This window comes from Pseudophryne corroboree, chromosome 12, assembly GCF_028390025.1.
Source record: "Pseudophryne corroboree isolate aPseCor3 chromosome 12, aPseCor3.hap2, whole genome shotgun sequence".
Classification (NCBI taxonomy): domain Eukaryota; kingdom Metazoa; phylum Chordata; class Amphibia; order Anura; family Myobatrachidae; genus Pseudophryne; species Pseudophryne corroboree.
The window spans coordinates 46,548,386-46,573,485 of NC_086455.1; the positions used below are offsets into that span (position 1 = coordinate 46,548,386).

A 25,100-nucleotide genomic window follows, 5' to 3' on the forward strand; every position below is an offset into this window, starting at 1 on the left:
TTGAACCTTTTTATGTAAGTGTTCAAAGATTTTAGATTTAATATTGGTCTCACCGAGCCGTCCGGCTTCGGTACCACAAATAGTGTGGAATAATACCCCTTCCCTTGTTGTAAGAGGGGTACCTTGATTATCACCTGCTGGGAGTACAGCTTGTGAATGGCTTCCAGAACTGCCTCCCTGTCGGAGGGAGACTTTGGTAAAGCAGACTTCAGGAACCGATGAGGAGGAAACGCCTCGAATTCCAGTTTGTACCCCTGTGATACTACCTGTAGAATCCAGGGATCCACTTGCGAGTGAGCCCACTGCGCGTTGAAATTCTTGAGACGGGCCCCCACCGTGTCTGAGTCTGCTTGTAAAGCCCCAGCGTCATGCTGAAGACTTGGCAGAAGCAGGGGAGGGCTTCTGCTCCTGGGAAGCGGCTGCATGGTGCTGCCTTTTTCCTCTTCCTCTGCCCTTGGGCAGAAAAGAGTGACCTTTTGCTCGCTTGTACTTATGGGAACGAAAGGACTGAGTTTGAAAAGACTGTGTCTTTTTCTGTTGATGTGAAGTAACCTGGGGTAAAAAGGTGGATTTTCCAGCCGTTGCCGTGGCCACCAGGTCTGTTAGACCAGCCCCAAATAACTCCTCCCCCTTATACGGCAATACTTCCATGTGCCGTTTGGAATCTGCGTCCCCTGACCACTGTCTGGTCCATAATGCTCTTCTGGCAGAGATGGACATTGCGCTTACTCTTGATGCCAGGGTACAAATATCCCTCTGCGCATCACGCATATATAGCAATGCATCCTTTAAATGTTCTATAGTTAACAGAATATTGTCCCTATCCAGGGTATCAATATTCTCAGTCAGGGAATCCGCCCATGCGACTCCAGCACTGCACATCCAGGCTGATGCGATTGCTGGTCGCAGTATAACACCAGTATGTGTGTATATACTTTTCAGGATATTTTCCAGCCTCCTATCAGCTGGTTCTTTGAGGGTGGCCGTATCAGGGGACGGTAACGCTACTTGTTTAGATAAACGTGTGAGCGCCTTATCTACCCTAGGGGGTGTTTCCCACCGTGCCCTAACCTCTGGCGGGAAAGGGTATAGTGCTAATAACTTATTAGAAATTAGCTGTTTTTTATCGGGGGAAACCCACGCTTTATCACACACCTCATTTATTTCCTCAGACTCAGGAAAAACTATTGGCAGTTTTTTCACACCCCACATAATACCCGCCTTTGAGGTATTTGTAGTGTCAGAAAGGTTCAATGCCTCTTTCATTGCCGTGATCATGTAACGTGTGGCCCTACTGGACATTACGTTTGTCTCGTCACCGTCGACACTAGATTCAGTATCTGTATCTGGATCCGTGTCGACCCACTGAGGTAGCGGCCGTTTTAGGGCCCCTGAGGGTGTCTGAGACGCCTGAACAGGCACTAATTGATTTGCCGGCTTTCTCATGTCGTCAACAGTTTTTTGTAAATTGCTGACATTATCACTTAATTGCTTAAACACAATCATCCAGTCAGGTGTCGACTCCCTAGGGGGTGACATCACTAACACAGGCAACTGCTCCGCCTCCACCTCATTTTCCTCCTCATACATGTCGACACACGCGTACCGACACACAGCACACACACCGGGAATGCTCTGATAGAGGACAGGACCCTACTTAGCCCTTTGGAGAGACAGAGGGAGAGTCTGCCAGCACACACCCAGCGCTATATATATACAGGGATAACCTTATATAAGTGTTAATCCCTTATAGCTGCTGTTAATCTAGTTATTTGCTGCCAAAATGCCCCCCCTTCTCTTTTTTACCCTGAATCAGATGCAGTACTGCAGGGGAGAATCAGGGAGCCGTCCTTCCAGCGGAGCTGTGAGGGAATAATGGCGCCAGTGTGCTGAGGAGATAGGCCCCGCCCCTTCACGACGTCCTTAACTCCCGCTTTTTTGTGTAAAATGGCAGGGGAAAAAATACATCCATATAGCCCTGGAGCTATATGTGATGTATTCCTTTTGCCAGCTAAGGTATATGTGTGTTATATTGCGTCTCAGGGCGCTCCCCCCCAGCGCCCTGCACCCTCAGTGACCGGAGTGTGAAGTGTGTTGAGAGCAATGGCGCACAGCTGCGGTGCTGTGCGCTACCTTAGTCTTGAAGACAGGATGTCTTCTGCCGCCGCTTTCACCGGACCTTCGTCTCTTCTGGCTCTGTAAGGGGGACGGCGGCGCGGCTCCGGTGACCCATCCAGGCTGAACCTGTGATCGTCCCTCTGGAGCTAACGTCCAGTAGCCTAAGAAGCCCAATCCACTCTGCACTCAGGTGAGTTCGCTTCTTCTCCCCTTAGTCCCACGATGCAGTGAGCCTGTTGCCAGCAGGACTCACTGAAAATAAAAAAAACCTAACTAAACTTTTATTCTAAGCAGCTCTGGAGAGCTACCTAGTTTGCACCCTTCTCGGCCGGGCACAAAAATCTAACTGGCTTGGAGGAGGGTCATAGGGGGAGGAGCCAGTGCACACCACCTGATATCTCAAGCTTTTATTTTGTGCCCTGTCTCCTGCGGAGCCGCTATTCCCCATGGTCCTTACGGAGTCCCAGCATCCACTTAGGACGTTAGAGAAATATATATACTGCGCCTAAATTTATGTGCCCCCCCCCTCTCTTTTTTACCCTTAATGCACCTGTATACTGCAGGGGAGAGCCTGGGGAGCGTCCTTCCAGCGGAAGAGAAAATGGCGCTGGTGTGCTGAGGAAGAAGGACCCTCAGCGGCGGGTTTCTGTCCCGCTTTAATGTGTAAAAAATGGCGGGGGCTCGGGCATATATACAGTCCCAGACTGTATATATGCCTCTTTTTGCCAAAAAGGTATTTAATTGCTGCCCAGGGAGCCCCCCCCCCCCCCCTGCACCCTACAGTGACCGGAGTGTGCGGTGTGCTGTGGGAGCAATGGCGCACAGCTGCAGTGCTGTGCGCTACCTTAAGTGAAGACAGGAGTCTTCAGCCGCCGATTTCGATGTCTTCTTGCTTTTGATCTTCTGGCTCTGCTAGGGGGACGGCGGCGCGGCTACGGGAACGGACGATCAAGGTTAGGTACCTGTGTTCGATCCCTCTGGAGCTAATGGTGTCCAGTAGCCTAAGAAGCGCTACCTAGCTGCCGTGAGTAGGTTTGCTTCTCTCCCCTCAGTCCCTCGTAGCAGAGAATCTGTTGCCAGCAGAAGCTCTCTGAAAATAAAAAAACCTAACAAAATACTTTCTTTTCTAGCAAGCTCAGGAGAGCCCACTAGGAGCACCCAGCTCGGCGGGCACAGATTGTAACTGAGGTCTGGAGGAGGGGCATAGAGGGAGGAGCCAGCGCACACCAGATAGTACTAAATCTTTCTTTAGAGTGCCCAGTCTCCTGCGGAGCCCGCTATTCCCCATGGTCCTTACGGAGTCCCCAGCATCCACTAGAACGTTAGAGAAATAACTATTTTCTCAAAAAAACGGGGGTTGAGGGAAAGATAAACCGCTGACATCAGACTGATGAACTACTCACTTTGAAAGTACTGCAATGGTCTGTGTCATGTACTTAGCCCACTCTGGCAGCATAACTCCGCCATAAGGTCATCAGCCAGTGGTGCTGAGTACCAGGGAGTTAGTAGATAAGGGTCATAGCCCAGCGCGACCATAGGCAGAGCCTAACACTTAACTTTTTCGGTGCCTGAACACCTGAGCCAACCCTTCAACCCAATGTCATGCAAGTGTCCCCTAGCATGGATAAAAGAGGAAGACGAGGAAACTCTTTTCACATGTTCTACATACATTAACTCCCTTATCTAGCCAATTCTGGCAATACACAATTCGGAAAGAAAATACTTCTTACTGTAACAATAAATGTGTTAAACACAGATGTGTCCGTACCTGAATGTTTCACATGCCCTCCACTTATTAACTACTTTGGGACATCCCATTAGTAAGGGCTGTCAATGAGTATGAAGAACTACACTGCAGCCCAATGTGTCCTTTACTTGTATGTGTTTACAGATGTTTCCTTTTACATCCTTGTTGCAGTCACGCTAAACAGCTCTTTAAGTCGTACCGTGCCGTGGTGGGACTCAATAGCGCAGAACATCTTTTTGCGCCGTTTGCCACAAAAATGCATCTTAGACGCAATGTAATGTAGTAGGATGCACAAGCAGATCCTCCTGATTAAAATGATATGCAGCATGCCTATATTTTGTGTGTAGTAATGGCTCAATCTGCATCCAAAATGTAGCGTTACAATGTTTCCCAGGAAAACACTGTACCATACTATGGCACTTTGTATGCAAATACAGTCACACACAGAATATAGGCATGCTGCATATCATTTTAATCAGCAGAAGCTGCTTGTGCGTCTTATTGCATCACATAGCATCCATTTTCGTGGCAAAAGACGCAACAAAAAAACTTTCTGTGCTGCCGAGTCACACGGCACTCTTGTGTTATGTGTAACGCAACTTGTAGTGCATGGATCAAAGTTGTGTATACATTTTCAGAACCAGCTTGGGAAGTCACTTAATACAAGGAAAATAGGGAGGAGGCCAGTGATATAACTTCTGGAACAGTAAACGTTTCTCATTTCAATCTCAATGGAAGAGGATTTAATCCACTAGTAAGGGCTGCCATGGAGTCCGAAAAAGAAAGACACATTGGCTTAAAAATAAATGCTCCATTCAAATCCTACCTCTGTAACGGTAACAGACAAAATAAGTCCAGATTTGATTTCTGACTGTTCCTTACAAGACTTGGAAATGTGTATTGGTTCGACAGTCTGTTTGTGGAAATCAACAACAACTCTACAACAGAGAAAAAATACATTACCATGTTGTAAAATGGCTTATTCTACATTACTATAAAAAGGTACACAACTGTAAGAGCATAAAATCCCAGAATTTAACAGACACACACGGTACACAAAATTTATGCAAAATTATAACTGAATCTCAGATTATTTAGAAATGACTACACATTTTATTCCAGGACAGTATAATCCAATTCACTAGCAATAATTGGGCTAACTGATTAATCAATTCATCGCTTATTTCAGCAACTAAACTGTATCAGCAAACAGATTGTTATTATGGTCCCTGGCCCAAAGATAAATCTATGGCAATGACTGCTACTTACCCATAAAATTGCAGAACCCAAAAAGCTTGTTTATTACAGATAATAATATATCAACTAGGTGATTCATCGCGGCCTACGGGCGCTCTTCACACCGTCGTAAGGGGCTACGCCCCCTTAGCAGTATTTTTATTATATGGAGTATTACCTCCAATCATAATTGTGTGAGTGGTTAAATATTGCACGGACAAAGGGTGTGCAATGGTTAAGGGGTCGAAGCCCCTTGAAACGCCGTGAACAGCGCACGCAGGGACTAATGAATCACCTAGTAGGTGCTGTGGTTGGGGGAGTGGCGGGTGCGGGGGAGATGCAGATGGGGTCCGGGGGTGCCGCAGGTGGGGGGAGGGGTGGTCGCGGGGGTGCCGTGGGTGGGGGAGGGGCTGGTGCGGTGGTGCCGCAGGTGGGGGTCAAGAGCCACTGTAGGAGGGGGGAGATGCAGGTGCGGGAGTGCCCCGGGAGGGGGAGGGGCGGGTACCGGGGTGCTGCGGGAGGGGAAGGGGGTCCGGAGACACTGCGGATATTGAAGAGGTGGGTATGGGGGTGCCACGGATGGGGCCTGGAGGTACTGCGAGTGGGGGAGGGGCGGGTAATGCTTCTCCTGCTGGAAGCAGTTAAGCTGCTGTCCTCCCTTTTGCAGTGGCTCTCCCAGAGACTCGCACAGCAACCAAGCAGCCAGTCACTATTGTTAGCCCCGGTATCCCAACGTGCCGCATTACAGGGAAGAAGATGCACTCAAACTACAGCTCCCAGCAGGCCTTAGCGCCGGATTGAGGCGCGTTGGAACACCGGTGCTAACAATAGTGACTGGCTGGCAGAACTGACTGCCTCGCTGACTGCACACCACTGTCACCTTTTACATTGATTCAGCGTCCAGACAGTACCCTCCGCGATATCACCCACTCTATCCGTTACATTAGCCATCTCGGGGCTTCCAGTCCAGCAGCAAAGGTGCTGTGTTACAGAGTCAGGGCGTCTGGGGATCTGGGCGCGGCTGTGGCAGGAAGGCACTCCTGTGACATCACACGCAGAGGAGGCTCTAGGGGTCAGAGGGTATGTGGGGCAGGGAGTGCTATGAAAGCCTTCCGCTGCGCCGCTTTCATACACATCTATGGCGGTGGCAACAGCAGCTTTTGTTCCACCTGCGCCGCGGCTAGGGAGTGGGGATTTTTGATGCTGGAGGGGGCAGGCGGACTGGCAGCAGGACACAGGACGCTGCAGTAAAAGGATTTTTTTCCCCCTATCTACAGCGCAGAGACTTGCTGCAGATGCAGTGGCATACCCTCCAACTGCACCTTTTTGGCAGGTACAGTACCTTTTTTTTTAATGGTCTGTACCAGCTGTAGACTGTGTGTGATAGAACTGCTTCAAACCCAATGAGAGCTCCTAGCCACGCCCAGCGTTATCCACACAGTCACAGAGTGACAGATCTGGGCTATTATAGGAGATAAGCACAGCAGATAAGTTGATAATAGGAACTGAAACACATATTACCTGATAAATTTTAAAGCACCAACGTCATCTTTGTTAGAATACATTTCAATGGTCTCATCGGAATGGACATTGAGGGGCAGAGTAACTCTCAGCTGTGCTGTTTTAATTGCCAGGTGGACTGCCTTAAGTGTTGTGAACCTTTCAGTGGAGTTGCGAGAAAACTCTACAAAAGCTCTAAGAAGAAAAGAAAGTAACACACTTATATCACTCGCCAGTTATATACGAGGCAGGTACTTTATGACTGCTGTAGTATTTCAATCGCTTAACAAAAAAAAAGCCGTATTCGTCTTAAAATTATAATAAATAGGATTTTACTTACCAGTAAATCTATTTCTCGTAGTCCGTAGAGGATGCTGGGGACTCCGTAAAGACCATGGGATAGACGGGCTCCGCAGGAGACATGGGCACTTTAAGAAAGAATTTAGTTCCTGGTGTGCACTGGCTCCTCCCTCTATGCCCCTCCTCCAGACCTCAGTTAGAGAAACTGTGCCCAGAGGAGATGGTCAGTACGAGGAAAGGATTTTGTTAATCCAAGGGCATGATTCATACCAGCCACACCAATCACACCGTATAACTTGTGATAACTACCCAGTTAACAGTATGAAAACAACATATCATCAGTTCAAGACCGATGCAACTATAACAGAACCCTTATGTAAGCAATAACTATATACAAGTATTGCAGAAGAAGTCCGCACTTGGGACGGGCGCCCAGCATCCTCTACGGACTACGAGAAATAGAATTACCGGTGAGTAAAATCCTATTTTCTCTAACGTCCTAGAGGATGCTGGGGACTCCGTAAGGTGCTAACAATAGTGACTGGCTGGCAGAACTGACTGCCTCGCTGACTGCACACCACTGTCACCTTTTACACTGATTCAGCGTCCAGACAGTACCCTCCGCGATATCACCCACTCTATCCGTTACATTAGCCATCTCGGGGCTTCCAGTCCAGCAGCAAAGGTGCTGTGTTACAGAGTCAGGGCGTCTGGGGATCTGGGCGCGGCTGTGGCAGGAAGGCACTCCTGTGACATCACACGCAGAGGAGGCTCTAGGGGTCAGAGGGTATGTGGGGCAGGGAGTGCTATGAAAGCCTTCCGCTGCGCCGCTTTCATACACATCTATGGCGGTGGCAACAGCAGCTTTTGTTCCACCTGCGCCGCGGCTAGGGAGTGGGGATTTTTGATGCTGGAGGGGGCAGGCGGACTGGCAGCAGGACACAGGACGCTGCAGTAAAAGGATTTTTTCCCCCCTATCTACAGCGCAGAGACTTGCTGCAGATGCAGTGGCATACCCTCCAACTGTACCTTTTTGGCAGGTACAGTACCTTTTTTTTTATGGTCTGTACCAGCTGTAGACTGGGTGTGATAGAACTGCTTCAAACCCAATGAGAGCTCCTAGCCACGCCCAGCGTTATCCACACAGTCACAGAGTGACAGATCTGGGCTATTATAGAAGATAAGCACAGCAGATAAGTTGATAATAGGAACTGAAACACATATTACCTGATAAATTTTAAAGCACCAACGTCATCTTTGTTAGAATACATTTCAATGGTCTCATCGGAATGGACATTTAGGGGCAGAGAAATAGAATTACCGGTGAGTAAAATCCTATTTTCTCTAACGTCCTAGAGGATGCTGGGGACTCCGTAAGGACCATGGGGATTATACCAAAGCTCCCAAACGGGCGGGAGAGTGCGGATGACTCTGCAGCACCGATTGAGCAAACATGAGGTCCTCCTCAGCCAGGGTATCAAACTTGTAGAATTTTGCAAAAGTGTTTGAACCCGACCAAGTAGCAGCTCGACACAGCTGTAGTGCCGAGACCCCCCGGGCAGCCGCCCAAGAAGAGCCCACCTTCCTACTGGAATGGGCCTTGACCGATTTTGGTAACGGCAAACCAGCCGTAGAATGCGCTTGCTGAATCGTGTTACAAATCCAGCGAGCAATAGTTTGCTTTGAAGCAGGGGCACCAATCTTGTTGGATGCATACAGGACAAACAGCGCTTAAGTTTTCCTGACTCTAGCCGTTCTGGCTACGTAAATTTTCAAAGCACTGACCACATCAAGTAACTCGGAATCCTCCAAGTCACGTGTAGCCACAGGCACCACAATAGGTTGGTTCATATGAAAAGATGAAACCACTTTTGGCAGAAATTGCGAACAGGTCAGCAATTCTGCTCTATCCATATGGAAAACCAAATAGGGGCTTTTATGTGACAAAGCCGCTAATTCAGACACTCGCCTAGCCGAAGCCAAGGCTAATAACATTACCACCTTCCACGCGAGATATTTTAACTCCACCGTTTTAAGAGGTTCAAACCAGTGTGACTTTAGGAAACTCAACACCACGTTAAGATCCCAAGGTGCCACCGGAGGCACAAAAGGAGGCTGAATATGCAACACTCCCTTTACAAAAGTCTGAACTTCTGGGAGAGAAGCCAATTCTTTTTGAAAGAAAATGGATAGGACCGAAATCTGGACCTTAATGGAACCTAATTTAAGGCCCAAATTCACTCCAGTTTGTAGGAAGTGAAGGAAACAACCCAGATGGAATTCTTCCGTAGGAGCATTCTTGGTCTCACACCAAGAAACATATTTTCGCCATATACGGTGATAATGTTCTGCTGTTACTTCCTTCCTAGCCTTTATCAGCGTAGGGATAACCTCAACCGGAATGCCTATTTCTGCTAGGATCCGGCGTTCAACCGCCATGCCGTCAAACGCAGCCGCGGTAAGTCTTGGAACAGACAGGGTCCCTGTTGCACCAGGTCCTGTCTTAGAGGAAGAGGCCACGGATCTTCTGTGAGCAGTTCCTGCAGATCTGGATACCAGGTCCGTCTTGGCCAATCTGGAACAATGTGTATTGTTCTCACTCCTTTTCTTCTTACTATCCTGAACACCTTTGGTATGAGAGGAAGAGGAGGAAATACATAGACTGACCGGAACACCCATGGTGTCACTAGGGCGTCTACCGCTACTGCCAGAGGGTCTCATGACCTGGCGCAATACCTCTGTAGCTTTTTGTTGAGGCGGGACGCCATCATGTCTATCTGTGGCAGTTCCCACCAACTCACAATCTGTGCGAAGACTTCTGGATGAAGTCCCCACTCTCCCGGGTGTAGGTCGTGTCTGCTGAGGAAGTCTGCTTCCCAGTTGTCCACTCCCGGAATGAACACTGCTGACAGTGTGCTTACATGATTCTCCGCCCAGCGTAGAATTCTGGTGGCTTCCGCCATTGCCACTCTGCTCCTTGTGCCGCCTTGGCGGTTTACATGAGCCACTGCGGTGATGTTGTCTGACTGGATCAGAACTGGTCGGTCGCGAAGTAGGGTCTCCGCTTGACGTAGGGCGTTGTATATGGCCCTTAGCTCCAGGATGTTGATGTGAAGACAAGTCTCTTGACATGACCAAAGACCCTGGAAATTTCTTCCCTGTGTGACTGCTCCCCAACCTCGGAGGCTTGCTTCCGTGGTCACCAGGATCCAGTCCTGAATGCCGAATCTGCGGCCCTCGAGAAGGTGAGCACTCTGCAGCTACCACAGTAGTGACACCCTGGACCTGGGGACAGGGTGATCAACCGATGCATCTGAAGATGTGACCCGGACCACTTGACCAGTAGGTCCCATTGGAAAGTCCTCGCATGGAACCTGCCGAAGGGAATGGCCTCGTATGACGCCACCATCTTTCCCAGGACTCGAGTGCAATGATGCACTGACACCTGTTTTGGTTTCAATAGGTTCTTGACCAGAGTCATGAGTTCCTGGGCCTTCTCTATCCGGAGATAAACCCTCTTCCGGTCCGTGCCCAGAATCATGCCCAAGAAGGAACCAACTGCGACTTTGGAATATTGAGAATCCAGCCGTGTTGCTGTAACACTTTCAGTGAAAGAGATACGCTGTTCAGCAACTGCTCTCTTGATCTCGCTTTTATGAGGAGATCGTCTAAGTACGAGATAATTGTGACACCTTGCTTCCGCATGAGCACCATCATTTCCGCCATTACCTTGGTGAAAATCCTCGGGGCCGTTGAGAGACCAAACGGCAACGTCTGAAATTGGTAATGACAATCCTGTACCGCAAATCTTAGGTACGCCTGATGAGGTAGATAAATGGGGACATGAAGGTACGCATCCTTTATGTCCAGTGACACCATAAAATCCCCTACTTCCAGGCTTGCGATGACCGCTCTTAGCGATTCCATCTTGAACTTGAACCTTTTCAAGTATAGGTTCAGAGATTTTAAATTTAATATGGGTCTGACCGAACAGTCCGGTTTCGGAACTACAAACATGGTCGAATAATAACCCCTTCCCTGTTGAAGGAGGGGAACCTTGACCACCACCTGCTGAAGATACAATTTTTGTATTGCGTTTAACACAATTTCCCTCTCTTGGGGGGAAGATGGTAGGGCCGATTTGAAATACCGTCGAGGAGGCACCTCTTCGAATTCCAGCTTGTAACCCTGAGACACAATTTCTATTGCCCAAGGATCCACCTGGGAGTGAACCCACATGTGGCTGAAATTCTGAAGACGTGCCCCCACAGGGCCCGGCTCCGCCAGTGGAGCCCCAGCATCATGCGGTGGATTTTGTAGAGGCCGGTGAGGACTTCTGTTCCTGGGAACTAGCTGCGTTGTGCAGCTTCTTTCCTCTGCCCCTACCTCTGGCAAGAAAGGACGCACCTCGGACTTTCTTGTTTCTTTGTTAACGAAAGGACTGCATTTGATAATGCGGTGCTCTCTTAGGCTGTGAGGGAACATAAGGCAAAAAATTTGACTTTCCAGCTGTAGCTGTGGAGACCAGGTCCGAGAGACCTTCCCCGAACAATTCCTCACCCTTGTAAGGTAAAACCTCCATATGCCTTTTTGAGTCGGCATCACCTGTCCATTGCCGAGTCCACAGGACCCTTCTGGCAGAAATCGACATAGCGTTTATTCTAGAACCCAGTAGACTAATGTCTCTGAGCATCTCTCATATATAGGACAGCGTCTTTTATATGCCCCAGGGTCAATAATACAGTATCCTTATCTAGGGTATCCAATTCCTCAGATAAGGTATCCGTCCATGCCGCTACAGCACTACACACCCAGGCCGACACAATTGCCGGTCTTAGTAAGGTACCCGAATGTGTATAAATGGACTTCAGGGTAACCTCCTGTTTACGATCAGCAGCATCTTTGAAGGTAGCCGTATCCTGGGACGGCAGGGCTACCTTTTTGGATAAGCGTGTTAAAGCTTTGTCCACCCTAGGGGAGGATTCCCATCCTACCCTATCCGTTGGCGGGAAAGGGTACGCCATAAGAATCCGTTTGGAAATCTGCATTTTTTTATCTGGAGATTCCCAAGCTTTTTAACATAACTCATTCAGTTCGTGTGAGGGGGGAAAAGTTACCTCAGGCTTCTTTCCCTTATACATATACACCCTCGTGTCAGGGACAGGGGTTTCCTCTGTGATGTGAAAAACATCCTTTATTGCTATAATCATATATCGAAGGTATTTAGCCAATTTTGGCTGTAACTTTGCATCATCGTAATCGACACTGGAATCAGAATCCATGTCGGTATCTGTGTCAACAATTTGGGATAGTGGGCGCTTATGAGACCCTGACGGTCCCTGCGACATAGGGTCAGGCATGGGTTGAGACCCTGACTGCCCCAATGCATCAGCCTTGTCAAATCTTTTATGCAAGGAATTAACATTATCATTTAAAACCTTCCACATATCCATCTAATCAGGTGTCGGCGCCGTCGGCGGAGACACCACATTCATTTGCTCCCGCTCCTCTCCCACATAGCCTTCCTCATCAGACATGTCGACACAAGCGTACCGACACACCACACACACAGGGAATGTCCTTTCTGAAGACAGTTCCCCCACCAGGCCCTTTGGAGAGACAGAGAGAGAGAATGCCAGCACACACCACAGCGCTATAATATCCCAGGAATAACACAGTAACTTAATGTTAACCAGGTAGCTGCTGTATGTTATAGTTTTTACGCCTAATAATGTGCCCCCCCTCTCTTTTCAACCCTCTTCTACCGTGTATCAGCAGGGGAGAGCCCGGGGAGCTTCCTCTCAGCGGTGCTGTGGAGCAATGGTGCACAGCTGCAGTGCTGTGCGTTACCTCTAGTGAAGATCATGAAGTCTTCTGCCGCCTGTGATGTCTTCTTTTCTTCTCATACTCACCCGGCTTCTGTCTTCCGGCTCTGCGAGGGGGACGGCGGCGCGGCTCTGGGACGGACGGCGAGGGTGAGATCCTGCGTACCAATCCCTCTGGAGCTAATGGTGTCCAGTAGCTTAAGAAGCAGGACCTAGCTTCAGAGAGTAGGGCTTCTTCTCTCCCCTCAGTCCCTCGATGCAGGGAGTCTGTTGCCAGCAGAGCTCCCTGAAAATAAAAAACCTAACAAAATACTTTCTATCAGTAAACTCAGGAGAGCTCACTGAAAAGCACACAGCTCCTCTGGGCACAGTAAAAAACTGAGGTCTGGAGGAGGGGCATATAGGGAGGAGCCAGTGCACACCAGGAACTAAATTCTTTCTTAAAGTGCCCATGTCTCCGGCGGAGCCAGTCTATCCCATGGTCCTTACGGAGTCCCCAGCATCCTCTAGGACGTTAGAGAAAAATTATTTCTCTTAAGTCCTAGAACACAGGTTCTCAAACTCAGTCCTCAGGATCCCACACAGTGCATGTTTTGCAGGTCTCCTCAAAGAATCACAAGTGAAATAATTAGCTCCACCTGCGGACCTTTTAAAATGTGTCAGTGAGTAATTAATAAACCTGTGCAATTGCTGGATTACCTGCAAAACATGCACTGTGTGGGATCCTGAGGACCGAGTTTGAGAACCCCTGTCCTAGAGGATGCTGGTGTCCACATTAGTACCATGGGGTACAGACGGGTCCACCAGGAGCCATTGGCACTTTAAGAGTTTGAGTGTGTGGGCTGGTTCCTCCCTCTATGCCCCTCCTACCAGATTCAGTTTAGAAAATGTTCCCGGAGGAGCCGGTCACAGCTAGGGGAGTTCCATAGGAGTTCTTTAATTTTATTATTTTATTTAGAGTTTAGGCACAGGGAGCTGCTGGCAACAGCCTCCCTGCTTCGAGGGACTAAGGTGTGGGGTGGGGGGATGTAGTGTCCGCCCTGCGGGGTCTGAGCCACTATCTCCGCTGACAGGATACTGAGCTCCTGAGGGGATCGAACGTTCCCCGCCACAGGGGATCGCTCATCCTAGCAGCATGCCGCCACCACCCCCTTACAGAGCCAGAAGATCAGTGGTGAGTTAGTCACCCTTGCCCCTTCTCCCCCCCCCCCGGCAAGCGGGGTGCCGGTGTGAAGATGGCAGCAACAGGGTATGGAGAGCAGTACTAACTGCGCTCTGGGGCTCAGCGGTACATAGTGCGGCGCTGTGAGGGGCACCCTGAGCCAGCGCCTACACTGACCAGCAAGCCTGTCAGGGTCCTAGGATCGCTGCCAGCACAATTCCTCAGGCCAGTATAATCTTTAGCAGAGCGGGAAGCAGCGCCATGAAGGGGGCGGAGGTTCTCCTCAGAGCGGACCCAGCAGCGTTCAGCGCCATTTTCCTGCACCCAGCAGCGCTGACAGGGAGAGCTGTTACTCCAGTTTAATTCCAGCAACCTTGTACGGTACCAAGGGGTTGTAGAAGGGGGCTGCATATGTAAACTGTGTATCCTATTAATGTGCACAGTTAGCGCTGGGTAGGGTTTCCCTATCCCTTGGAGCGCTGTGTGTGGGTTGGCTCCAATCTCTGTCCTCCTCTTGGCATTCTTGGGGGAGAAACTCTGTCTGCACTTCCCTGTGTGTGTGGAGTGACTGCTGTCTCTAAAAACATGTCTAGGGACACTGTCTTATGCTGCAGAGGATAATTCTTCTCAGGATGATCCCATTCCATGTAATCAGGATTGCACTGTTTTAGCGCAGATCCCGGTTAGAGAGCCTGAATGGTAAGCTTCTCTTAAGGGTATGATTTCTCAGATTTTTGCTAGGGTAACACAGAATGAAACTGCAACTCAGGTTTTACAAAACTCTATGGCTGTATGGTTCGGTTCCGATGCTTCAGGTCCCCCTAGTATGCACTCTCAAAGCGTGCTCTTGCCCAGATTATGCAATATGACGCGGATATCGATTCTGACACGGCAGACGATGATGGGGATGTGCTGAGGGGGGTGGTATCTCTTGCTAAAGGTGTGCAGTTAATGACTGAAGCAATTAGAGATGTATTAAATATTACTGACGCCAACACCTGAGCAGGTTGAGGAGGCTTACTTCACAGATCAAAAGAAAGCCTCGCTAACCTTCCCTGCGTCCGACTCTAAGGAATTAAACGCTATACTTGTAAAGGCCTGGGAAAAAACGGAGAAAAAATAGGATTTTGGAACTCACCAGGTAAATCCTTTTCTTTGAATCCATAGGGGGCACTGTAGTGCTCTTGGGATATGGACGGCTTCCGCAGGAACAGGGCACTGAATATTTAAATTTAGAACTCTCCACCCCTCCATATCCCAGAGTACCTCAGTGTTTTTTACTGAGCCGAACAGGAGCTATAGAGAGGTTGTTGACGATGGAGAATTACATACAACATAACGGCAGAGGCGGAACTACCGCCAGTGCAACCAGTGCGTTGCACTGGGGCCCGCCTCTGTCCAGGGGCCCAAAGCATGTAATGAGTCAAACTGACTCATTACATGCCGCTGTGTGCTGCGGGCATCCGCTGCCAGCAGCACACAGCTGCCCGGAGAGAGGAGAGGAACGCAGCGGTACGGGGGAAAAGGAGGAGGAGGGAGGTGGAGGAGGGAGCCGCAGCAGCGCTTTGCTACTGGTTGAGGCGTTGCTGCTGCTGTCCTTCTGCTTCACTATAGGCTGTCTTCCGAGAACAGCCTATAGTGAAGCAGAGGGACAGCAGCAGCAGCGCCTCCACCAATAACACTGCGCTGCTGCGGCTCCCTCCTCCACCTCCCTCCTCCTCCTTCTCTCCTGCCCGGAATCGTGACGAGAAGCTGCACCGAGGAACCTGAGCCAGCGGAGAGGGTAAGTATAATTCTCTCTCTTTCTTTCTTTCCTTTCTTCCTTCCTTGTGCAAAAATAAGATTTTACTTACCGGTAAATCTATTTCTCTGACGTCCTAGTGGATGCTGGGGACTCCGTAAGGACCATGGGGAATAGACGGCTCCGCAGGAGACTGGGCACATCTAAAGAAAGCTTTAGGACTATCTGGTGTGCACTGGCTCCTCCCCCTATGACCCTCCTCCGAGCCTCAGTTAGATTTCTGTGCCCGGCTGAGCTGGATGCACACTAGGGGCTCTCCTGAGCTCCTAGAAAGAAAGTATATGTTAGGTTTTTTATTTTCAGTGAGACCTGATGGCAACAGGCTCACTGCACCGAGGGACTAAGGGGAGAAGAAGCGAACCTACCTAAGTGGTGGTAGCTTGGGCTTCTTAGGCTACTGGACACCATTAGCTCCAGAGGGATCGAACACAGGACCCGACCTCGTCGTCCGTTCCCGGAGCCGCGCCGCCGTCCCCCTTACAGAGCCAGAAGCAAGAAGGTGGTCCGGAAAATCGGCGGCTGAAGACTTCTGTCTTCTCCAAGGTAGCGCACAGCACTGCAGCTGTGCGCCATTGCTCCTCATGCACACCACACACTGCGGTCACTAATGGGTGCAGGGCGCTGGGGGGGGGGGGGGGGGGGGGGGGGGGGGGGGCGCCCTGAGCAGCAATATTAACACCTTGGCTGGCGAACTGACACCATATATAGCCCCAGGGGCTATATAGGTTTTTATTAACCCCTGCCAGAACTTTTACAATAGCGGGAGAAAGCCCGCCGAAAAAGGGGCGGAGCCATCTCCCTCAGCACACTGGCGCCATTTTCCCTCACAGCTCTGCTGGAGGGATCGCTCCCTGGCTCTCCCCTGCAGTCCTGCACTACAGAAAAGGGTTAAAAAGAGAGGGGGGGCACAAATTAGGCGCAGTATATATATATATATTATGCAGCTATAAGGGAAAACACTCTCTATAGGTGATAATAAGAATTTACTTACCGATAATTCTATTTCTCGGAGTCCGTAGTGGATGCTGGGGTTCCTGAAAGGACCATGGGGAATAGCGGCTCCGCAGGAGACAGGGCACAAAAAGTAAAGCTTTAGGATCAGGTGGTGTGCACTGGCTCCTCCCCCTATGACCCTCCTCCAAGCCTCAGTTAGGATACTGTGCCCGGACGAGCGTACACAATAAGGAAGGATTTTGAATCCCGGGTAAGACTCATACCAGCCACACCAATCACACTGTACAACCTGTGATCTGAACCCAGTTAACAGTATGATAACAGCGGAGCCTCTGAAAAGATGGCTCACAACAATAATAACCCGATTTTTGTAACTATGTACAAGTATTGCAGATAATCCGCACTTGGGATGGGCGCCCAGCATCCACTACGGACTCCGAGAAATAGAATTATCGGTAAGTAAATTCTTATTTTCTCTATCGTCCTAGTGGATGCTGGGGTTCCTGAAAGGACCATGGGGATTATACCAAAGCTCCCAAACGGGCGGGAGAGTGCGGATGACTCTGCAGCACCGAATGAGAGAACTCCAGGTCCTCCTTAGCCAGGGTATCAAATTTGTAGGATTTTACAAACGTGTTTGCCCCTGACTAAGTAGCCGCTCGGCAAAGTTGTAAAGCCGAGACCCCTCGGGCAGCCGCCCAAGATGAGCCCACCTTCCTTGTGGAATGGGCATTTACATATTTTGGCTGTGGCAGGCCTGCCACAGAATGTGCAAGCTGAATTGTATTACACATCCAACTAGCAATAGTCTGCTTAGAAGCAAGAGCACCCAGTTTATTGGGTGCATACAGGATAACAGCAAGTCAGTTTTCCTGACTCCAGCCGTCCTGGAACCTATATTTTCAGGGCCCTGACAACATCTAGCAACTTGGAGTCCTCCAAGTCCCTAGTAGGCGCAAGGCACCACAATAAGCTGGTTCAGGTGAAACACTGACACCACCTTAGGGAGAGAACTGGGGACGAGTCCGCAGCTCTGCCCTGTCCGAATGGACAAACAGATATGGGGTTTTTTTTTAAAAAAAACACCAATTTGACACTCGCCTGGCCCAGGCCAGGGCCAAGAGCATGGTCACTTTTCATGTGAGATGCTTCAAATCCACAGATTTGACTGGTTTTAAACCAATGTGATTTGAGGAATCCCAGAACTACGTTGAGATCCCACAGTGCCACTGGAGGCACAAAAGGGGGTTGTATATGCAATACTCCCTTGACAAACTTCTGGACTTCAGGAACTGAAGCCAATTCTTTCTGGAAGAAAATCGACAGGGCCGAAATTTGAACCTTAATGGACCCCAATTTGAGGCCCATAGACACTCCTGTTTGCAGGAAATGCAGGAATCGACCGAGTTGAAATTTCTTCGTGGGGCCTTCCTGGCCTCACACCACGCAACATATTTTCGCCACATGTGGTGATAATGTTGTGCGGTCACCTCCTTCCTGGCTTTGACCAGGGTAGGAATGACCTCTTCCGGAATGCCTTTTTCCCTTAGGATCCGGCGTTCCACCGCCATGCCGTCAAACGCAGCTGCGGTAAGTCTTGGAACAGACATGGTACTTGCTGAAGCAAGTCCCTTCTTAGCGGCAGAGGCCATAAATCCTCTGTGAGCATCTCTTGAAGTTCCGGGTACCAAGTCCTTCTTGGCCAATCCGGAGCCATGAGTATAGTTCTTACTCCTCTACGTCTTATAATTCTCAGTACCTTAGGTATGAGAAGCAGAGGAGGGAACACATACACCGACTGGTACACCCACGGTGTTACCAGAACGTCCACAGCTATTGCCTGAGGGTCTCTTGACCTGGCGCAATACCTGTCCCGTTTTTTGTTCAGACGGGACGCCATCATGTCCACCTTTGGTATTTCCCAACGGTTCACAATCATGTGGAAAAACTTCCCGATGAAGTTTCCACTCTCCCGGGTGGAGGTCGTGCCTGCTGAGGAAGTCTGCTTCCCAGTTTCCATTCCCGGAATGAAACACTGCTGACAGTGCTATCACATGATTTTCCGCCCAGCGAAAAGTCCTTGCAGTTTTTGCCATTGCCCTCCTGCTTCTTGTGCCGCCCTGTCTGTTTACGTGGGCGACTGCCGTGATGTTTTTCCCACTGGATCAATACCGGCTGACCTTGAAGCAGAGGTCTTGCTAAGCTTAGAGCATTATAAAATTACCCTTAGCTCCAGTATATTTATGTGGAGAAAAGTCTCCAGACTTGATCACACTCCCTGGAAATTTTTTCCTTGTGTGACTGCTCCCCAGCCTCTCGGGCTGGCCTCCGTGGTCACCAGCATCCAATCCTGAATGCCGAATCTGCGGCCCTCTAGAAGATGAGCACTCTGTAACCACCACAGGAGAGACACCCTTGTCCTTGGATATAGGGTTATCCGCTGATGCATCTGAAGATGCGATCCGGACCATTTGTCCAGCAGATCCCACTGAAAAGTTCTTGCGTGAAATCTGCCGAATGGAATTGCTTCGTAGGAAGCCACCATTTTTACCAGGACCCTTGTGCAATGATGCACTGACACTTTTCCTGGTTTTAGGAGGTTCCTGACTAGCTCGGATAACTCCCTGGCTTTCTCTTCCGGGAGAAACACCTTTTTCTGGACTGTGTCCAGAATCATCCCTAGGCACAGCAGACGTGTCGTCGGGATCAGCTGCGATTTTGGAATATTTAGAATCCACCCGTGCTGTTGTAGCAGTATCCGAGATAGTGCTACTCCGACCTCCAACTGTTCCCTGGACTTTGCCCTTATCAGGAGATCGTCCAAGTAAGGGATAATTAAGACGCCTTTTCTTCGAAGAAGAATCATCATTTCGGCCATTACCTTGGTAAAGACCCGGGGTGCCGTGGACAATCCAAACGGCAGCGTCTGAAACTGATAGTGACCGTTCTGTACCACGAACCTGAAGTACCCTTAGTGAGAAGGGCAAATTTGGGACATGGAGGTAAGCATCCCTGATGTCCCGGGACACTATATAGTCCCCTTCTTCTTGGTTCGTTATCACTGCTCTGAGTGACTCCATCTTGATTTGAACCTTTGTAAGTGTTCAAATTTTTTTAGATTTAGAATAGGTCTCACCTAGCCTTCTGGCTTCAGTACCACAATATAGTGTGGAATAATACCCCTTTCCTTGTTGTAGGAGGGGTAATTTGATTATCACCTGCTGGGAATACAGCTTGTGAATTGTTTCCCATACTGCCTCCTTGTCGGAGGGAGACCTTGGTAAAGCAGACTTCAGGAGCCTGCGAGGGGGAAACGTCTCGACATTCCAATCTGTACCCCTGGGATACTACTTGTAGGATCCAGGGGTCCTGTACGGTCCCAGCGTCATGCTGAGAGCTTGGCAGAAGCGGTGGAAGGCTTCTGTTCCTGGGAATGGGCTGCCTGCTGCAGTCTTCTTCCCTTTCCTCTATCCCTGGGCAGATATGACTCTTATAGGGACGAAAGGACTGAGGCTGAAAAGACGGTGTCTTTTTCTGCAGAGATGTGACTTAGGGTAAAAATGGTGGATTTTCCAGCAGTTGCCGTGGCCACCAGGTCCGATGGACCGACCCCAAATAACTCGTCTTCCTTTATACGGCAATACACCTTTGTGCCGTTTGGAATCTGCATCACCTGACCACTGTCGTGTCCATAAACATCTTCTGGCAGATATGGACATCGCACTTACTCTTGATGCCAGAGTGCAAATATCCCTCTGTGCATTTCGTATATATAGAAATGCATCCTTTAAATGCTCTATAGTCAATAAAATACTGTCCCTGTCAAGGGTATCAATATTTTTAGTCAGGGAATCCGACCAAGCCACCCCAGCTCTGCACATCCAGGCTGAGGCGATCGGTGGTCGCAGTATAACACCAGTATGTGTGTATATACTTTTTATGATATTTTCCAGCCTCCTGTCAGCTGGCTCCTTGAGGACGGCCCTATCTATAGACGGTACCGCCACTTGTTTTGATAAGCGTGTGAGCGCCTTATCCTCATTTAATTTATCTGATTCAGGAAAAACTACAGGTAGTTTTCTCACATCCCACATAAAACCCTCTTTTGTGGTACTTGTAGTATCAGAAATATGTAACACCTCCTTCATTGCCCTTAACAAGTAACGTGTGGCCCTAAAGGGAAATACGTTTGTTTCTTCACCGTCGACACTGAAATCAGTGTCTGTGTCTGTCGACCGACTGAGGTAAAAGGACGTTTTAACGCCCCTGACGGTGTTTGAGACGCCTGGACAGGTACTAATTTGTTTGCCAGCCGTCTCATGTCGCCAACCGACCTTGCAGCGTGTTGACATTATCACGTAATTCCATAAATAAGCCATCCATTCCGGTGTCGACTCCCTAGAGAGTGACATCACCATTACAGGCAATTTGCTCCGCCTCCTCACCAACATCGTCCTCATACATGTCGACACACACGTACCGACATATAGCACACACACACAGGGAATGCTCTGATAGAGGACAGGACCCCACTAGCCCCTTGGGGAGACAGAGGGAGAGTTTGCCAGCACACACCAAAGCGCTATATTTTACAGGGATAGCCTTATAATAAGTGCTCCCTTATAGCTGCTTTTATAAAATCACAATTTCGCCAAATTTTGCCCCCCCTCTCTTGATTTAACCCTGTTTCTGTAGTGCAGTGCAGGGGAGAGCCTGGGAGCCTTCCTGACCAGCGGAACTGTGTGAGGAAATGGCGCTGTGTGCTGAGGAGATAGGCCCCGCCCCCTTTTCGGCGGGCTCGTCTCCCGCTTAAAAATGGATTCTGGCAGGGGTTAAATATCTCCATATAGCCCCGGAGGCTATATGTGAGGTATTTTTTGCCAAAAAAAGGATTTTCATTGCTGCCCAGGGCGCCCCCCCCCCAGCGCCCTGCACCCTCAGTGACTGCCGTGTGAAGTGTGCTGAGAGCAATGGCGCACAGCTGCAGTGCTGTGCGCTACCTTAAGAAGACTGAGGAGTCTTCTGCCGCCGATTCTGGACCTTCTTCTCTTTTCAGCATCTGCAAGGGGGCCGGCGGCGAGGCTCCGGTGACCATCCAGGCTGTACCTGTGATCGTCCCTCTGGAGCTAATGTCCAGTAGCCAAAGAAGCCAATCCATCCTGCACGCAGGTGAGTTCACTTCTTCTCCCCTAAGTCCCTCGATGCAGTGATCCTGTTGCCAGCAGGACTCACTGTAAAATAAAAAACCTAAGCTAAACTTTTCTAAGCAGCTCTTTAGGAGAGCCACCTAGATTGCACCCTTCTCGGCCGGGCACAAAAACCTAACTGAGGCTTGGAGGAGGGTCATAGGGGGAGGAGCCAGTGCACACCACCTGATCCTAAAGCTTTACTTTTTGTGCCCTGTCTCCTGCGGAGCCGCTATTCCCCATGGTCCTTTCAGGAACCCCAGCATCCACTAGGACGATAGAGAAATCCCTGTGATATATAGCGCTCTGGTGTGTGCTGGCATACTCTCCCCTCTGTCTCCCCAAAGGGCTTTTTGGGGTCCTGTCCTCTGTCAGAGCATTCCCTGTGTGTGTGCTGTGTGTCGGTACTGCTGTGTCGACATGTATGATGAGGATAATGATGTGGAGGCGGAGCAAATGCCTGTGAATGGGATGTCACCCCCCTGCGGGGTCGACACCGGTGTGGATGGATTTATGGAAGGAATTACGTGACAGTGTCAACACCTTACATAAAAGGTTTGACGACATAGGACAGCCGGCTGCTCAGCTTGTGCCTGTCCTAGCGTCTCACATGTCATCAGGGGCTCTAAAACGCCCGCTACCTCAGATGGCAGACACAGATGTTGACACGGATACCGACTCCAGTGTCGACGACGATGAGACTAGTGTACCTTCCAATAGGGCCACCCGTTACATGATTGAGGCAATGAAAAATGTATTACACATTTCTGATAATACCCCAGATACCACAAAAAAGGGTATTATGTTTGGTGACAGAAAACTACCAGTAGTTTTCCTGCATCTGAGGAATTGATATGAGGTGTGTGAGGAAGCGTGGACTTCCCCCGATAAGAAATTGATAATTTCTAAGTAGCGTACCCTTTTCCGCCAGAGGATAGGTCACGTTGGGAAATAACCCCTAGGGTAGATAAAGCGGTTACACGCTTATTAAAAAAGGTGGCACTACCGTCACGGATACGGCCGCCCTGAAGGACCTGCTGATAGAAAGCAGAAAACTACCCTTAAAGCTATATACACACACACACACGGGCATTATATTGAGACCTGCTATTGCCTCGGCATGAATGTGCAGTGCGGCAGCTGCGTGGTCAGATTCCCTGTCGGATAATATTTATACTATAGATAGGGACAATATTTTGCTGAAAATAGAGCATAAAAAAGACGCTGTCTTATACATGCGTGATGCACAGAGGGATATTTGCCGACTGGCATCACTAAGAAGCGCTATGTAAAACCATTGCCGCCAGACGGGGGTTATGGACTCGGCAATGGTCGGGCGATGCCGGTTCAAAACGGCACATGGAAGTTTGCCCTAGAAGGGGGTGGAACTGTTTGGGGATGGTCTTTCAGACCTCGTTTCCACAGCTACGGCTGGGAAATCAAAACTTTTGCCACAAGCTACCCCACAGCAAAAGTAAGCACTGTATTATTAGGTACAGTCCCTTCGGCCCCAGAAAAGTAGAGGGCTAGAGGCTCATCTTTTCTGCCAAGAGGAAACGGTAGAGGGAAAAAGCTGCAGCACACAGCTAGTTCCCGGGAGCAGAAGTCCTCCCCTGCGTCCGGTAAGTCCACAGCATGACGCTGGGGCTGCTCAGGCGGACCCGGGTACGGTGGGGGCCCGTCTCAGAAATTTCAGCGCACAGTGGGCTCTCTCACAGGTGGATCCCTGGGTTCTTCAAACAGTATCTCAGAGGTACAGGCTGGAATTCGAGACGTCTCCCCCCCCGCCGTTTCCTAAAATCTGCCTTACCAGCAACTCCCTCTGCCAGGAGCTGCAGTGCTGTGCGCTACCTTAGAAGACTGCTGGAGTCTTCAGCCGCCGATTCTGGACCTCTTCTTGCTTCAGCATCTGCGAGGGGGCCGGCGGCGCGGCTCCGGTGACCATCCAGGCTGTACCTGTGATCGTCCCTCTGGAGCTTCATGTCCAGTAGCCAAGAAGCCAATCCATCCTGCACGCAGGTGAGTTCACTTCTTCTCCCCTCTGTCCCTCGTTGCAGTGATCCTGTTGCCAGCAGGAATCACTGTAAAATAAAAAACCTAAGCTAAACTGTCTAAGCAGCTCTTTATGAGAGCCACCTAGAATTGCACCCTTCTCGGCCGGGCACAAAAATCTAACTGGAGTCTGGAGGAGGGTCATAGGGGGAGGAGCCAGTACACACCACCTGACCTGTAAAAGCTTTACTTTTGTGCCCTGTCTCCTGCGGAGCCGCTATTCCCCATGGTCCTTTCAGGAACCCCAGCATCCACTTAGGACGATAGAGAAAACTGTATTCACAGCAAGTGATTATCAAGGTACCCCTCCTTCAACAGGAAAAGGGTTACTTTTCCACAATGTTTGTGGTACCGAAACCAGACGGTTCGGTGAGACCCATCTTAAATTTAAAATCCTTGAACACATATAACAAAAGATTCAAGTTCAAGATGGAATCGCTCAGGGCGATTATTGCGATCCTGGACGAGGGGGATTACAGGGTCTCTCTGGACATCAAGGATACTTACCTGCATGTCCCCATTTACCCTCCTCACCAGGAGTACCTCAAGATTGTGGTACCAGACTGTCACTATCAGTTCCAGACGCTGCAGTTTGGATTATCCACGGCACCGAGGGTCTTTACCATGGGTAATGACCGAAATGATGATACTCCTTCGCAAGAAGGGAGTTTTAATTATCCCGTACTTGGACGATCTCATGATAAAGACGAGGTCCAAGGAACAGTTGGTAAGGGGGTAGCACTTTCTCGGGAAGTGCTGCAACAGCAGGACTGGATTCTCAATTCCAAAGTCACAGCTGGTCCTGACGACACGTCTTCTGTTCCTGGGAATGATTCTGGAAACAGACCAGAAAAAAGTGTTTCTTCCAATGGAAAAAGCCGAGGAGTTGTCATCTCTAGTCAGAAACCTCCTAAGACCGGGACAGGTGTCGGTACATCAATGCACACGAGTCCTGGGAAAAATGGTAGCTTCGTACGAAGCAATTCCATTCGGAAAGTTCCACGCAAGGATTTTCCAGTGGGACCTGTTGGACAAATGGTCCGGGTCCCATCTCCAGATACAGCAGCGGATAACCCGGTCGGCAAGAACCAGGGTGTCGCTGCGGTGGAGGCTGCGGAGGGTTCATCTACTAGAGGGCGGCAGATTCGGAATACAGGACTGGGTCCTGGGGACCACGGATGCCAGCCTTCGGGGCTGGGGTGCAGTCACACAGGGAATA

General features: G+C 49.7%; 1 protein-coding gene across 6 annotated transcripts in view; it reads right to left on the reverse strand.

Annotated features, from left to right (window-relative positions):
• Nucleotides 1–25,100, reverse strand: part of TDRD9 (tudor domain containing 9) — a 561,182-nt gene that overhangs the window by 166,951 nt on the left and 369,131 nt on the right. For all 6 annotated transcript variants that reach the window (XM_063947439.1, XM_063947438.1, XM_063947442.1 and 3 more), the window contains exons 24-25: nt 6,623–6,796; nt 4,692–4,803 (exon numbers count right to left, since the gene is read on the reverse strand). In XM_063947439.1, coding sequence (XP_063803509.1) covers nt 4,692–4,803; nt 6,623–6,796 — 286 coding nt within the window. The remainder of the gene's footprint in view (nt 1–4,691; nt 4,804–6,622; nt 6,797–25,100) is intronic.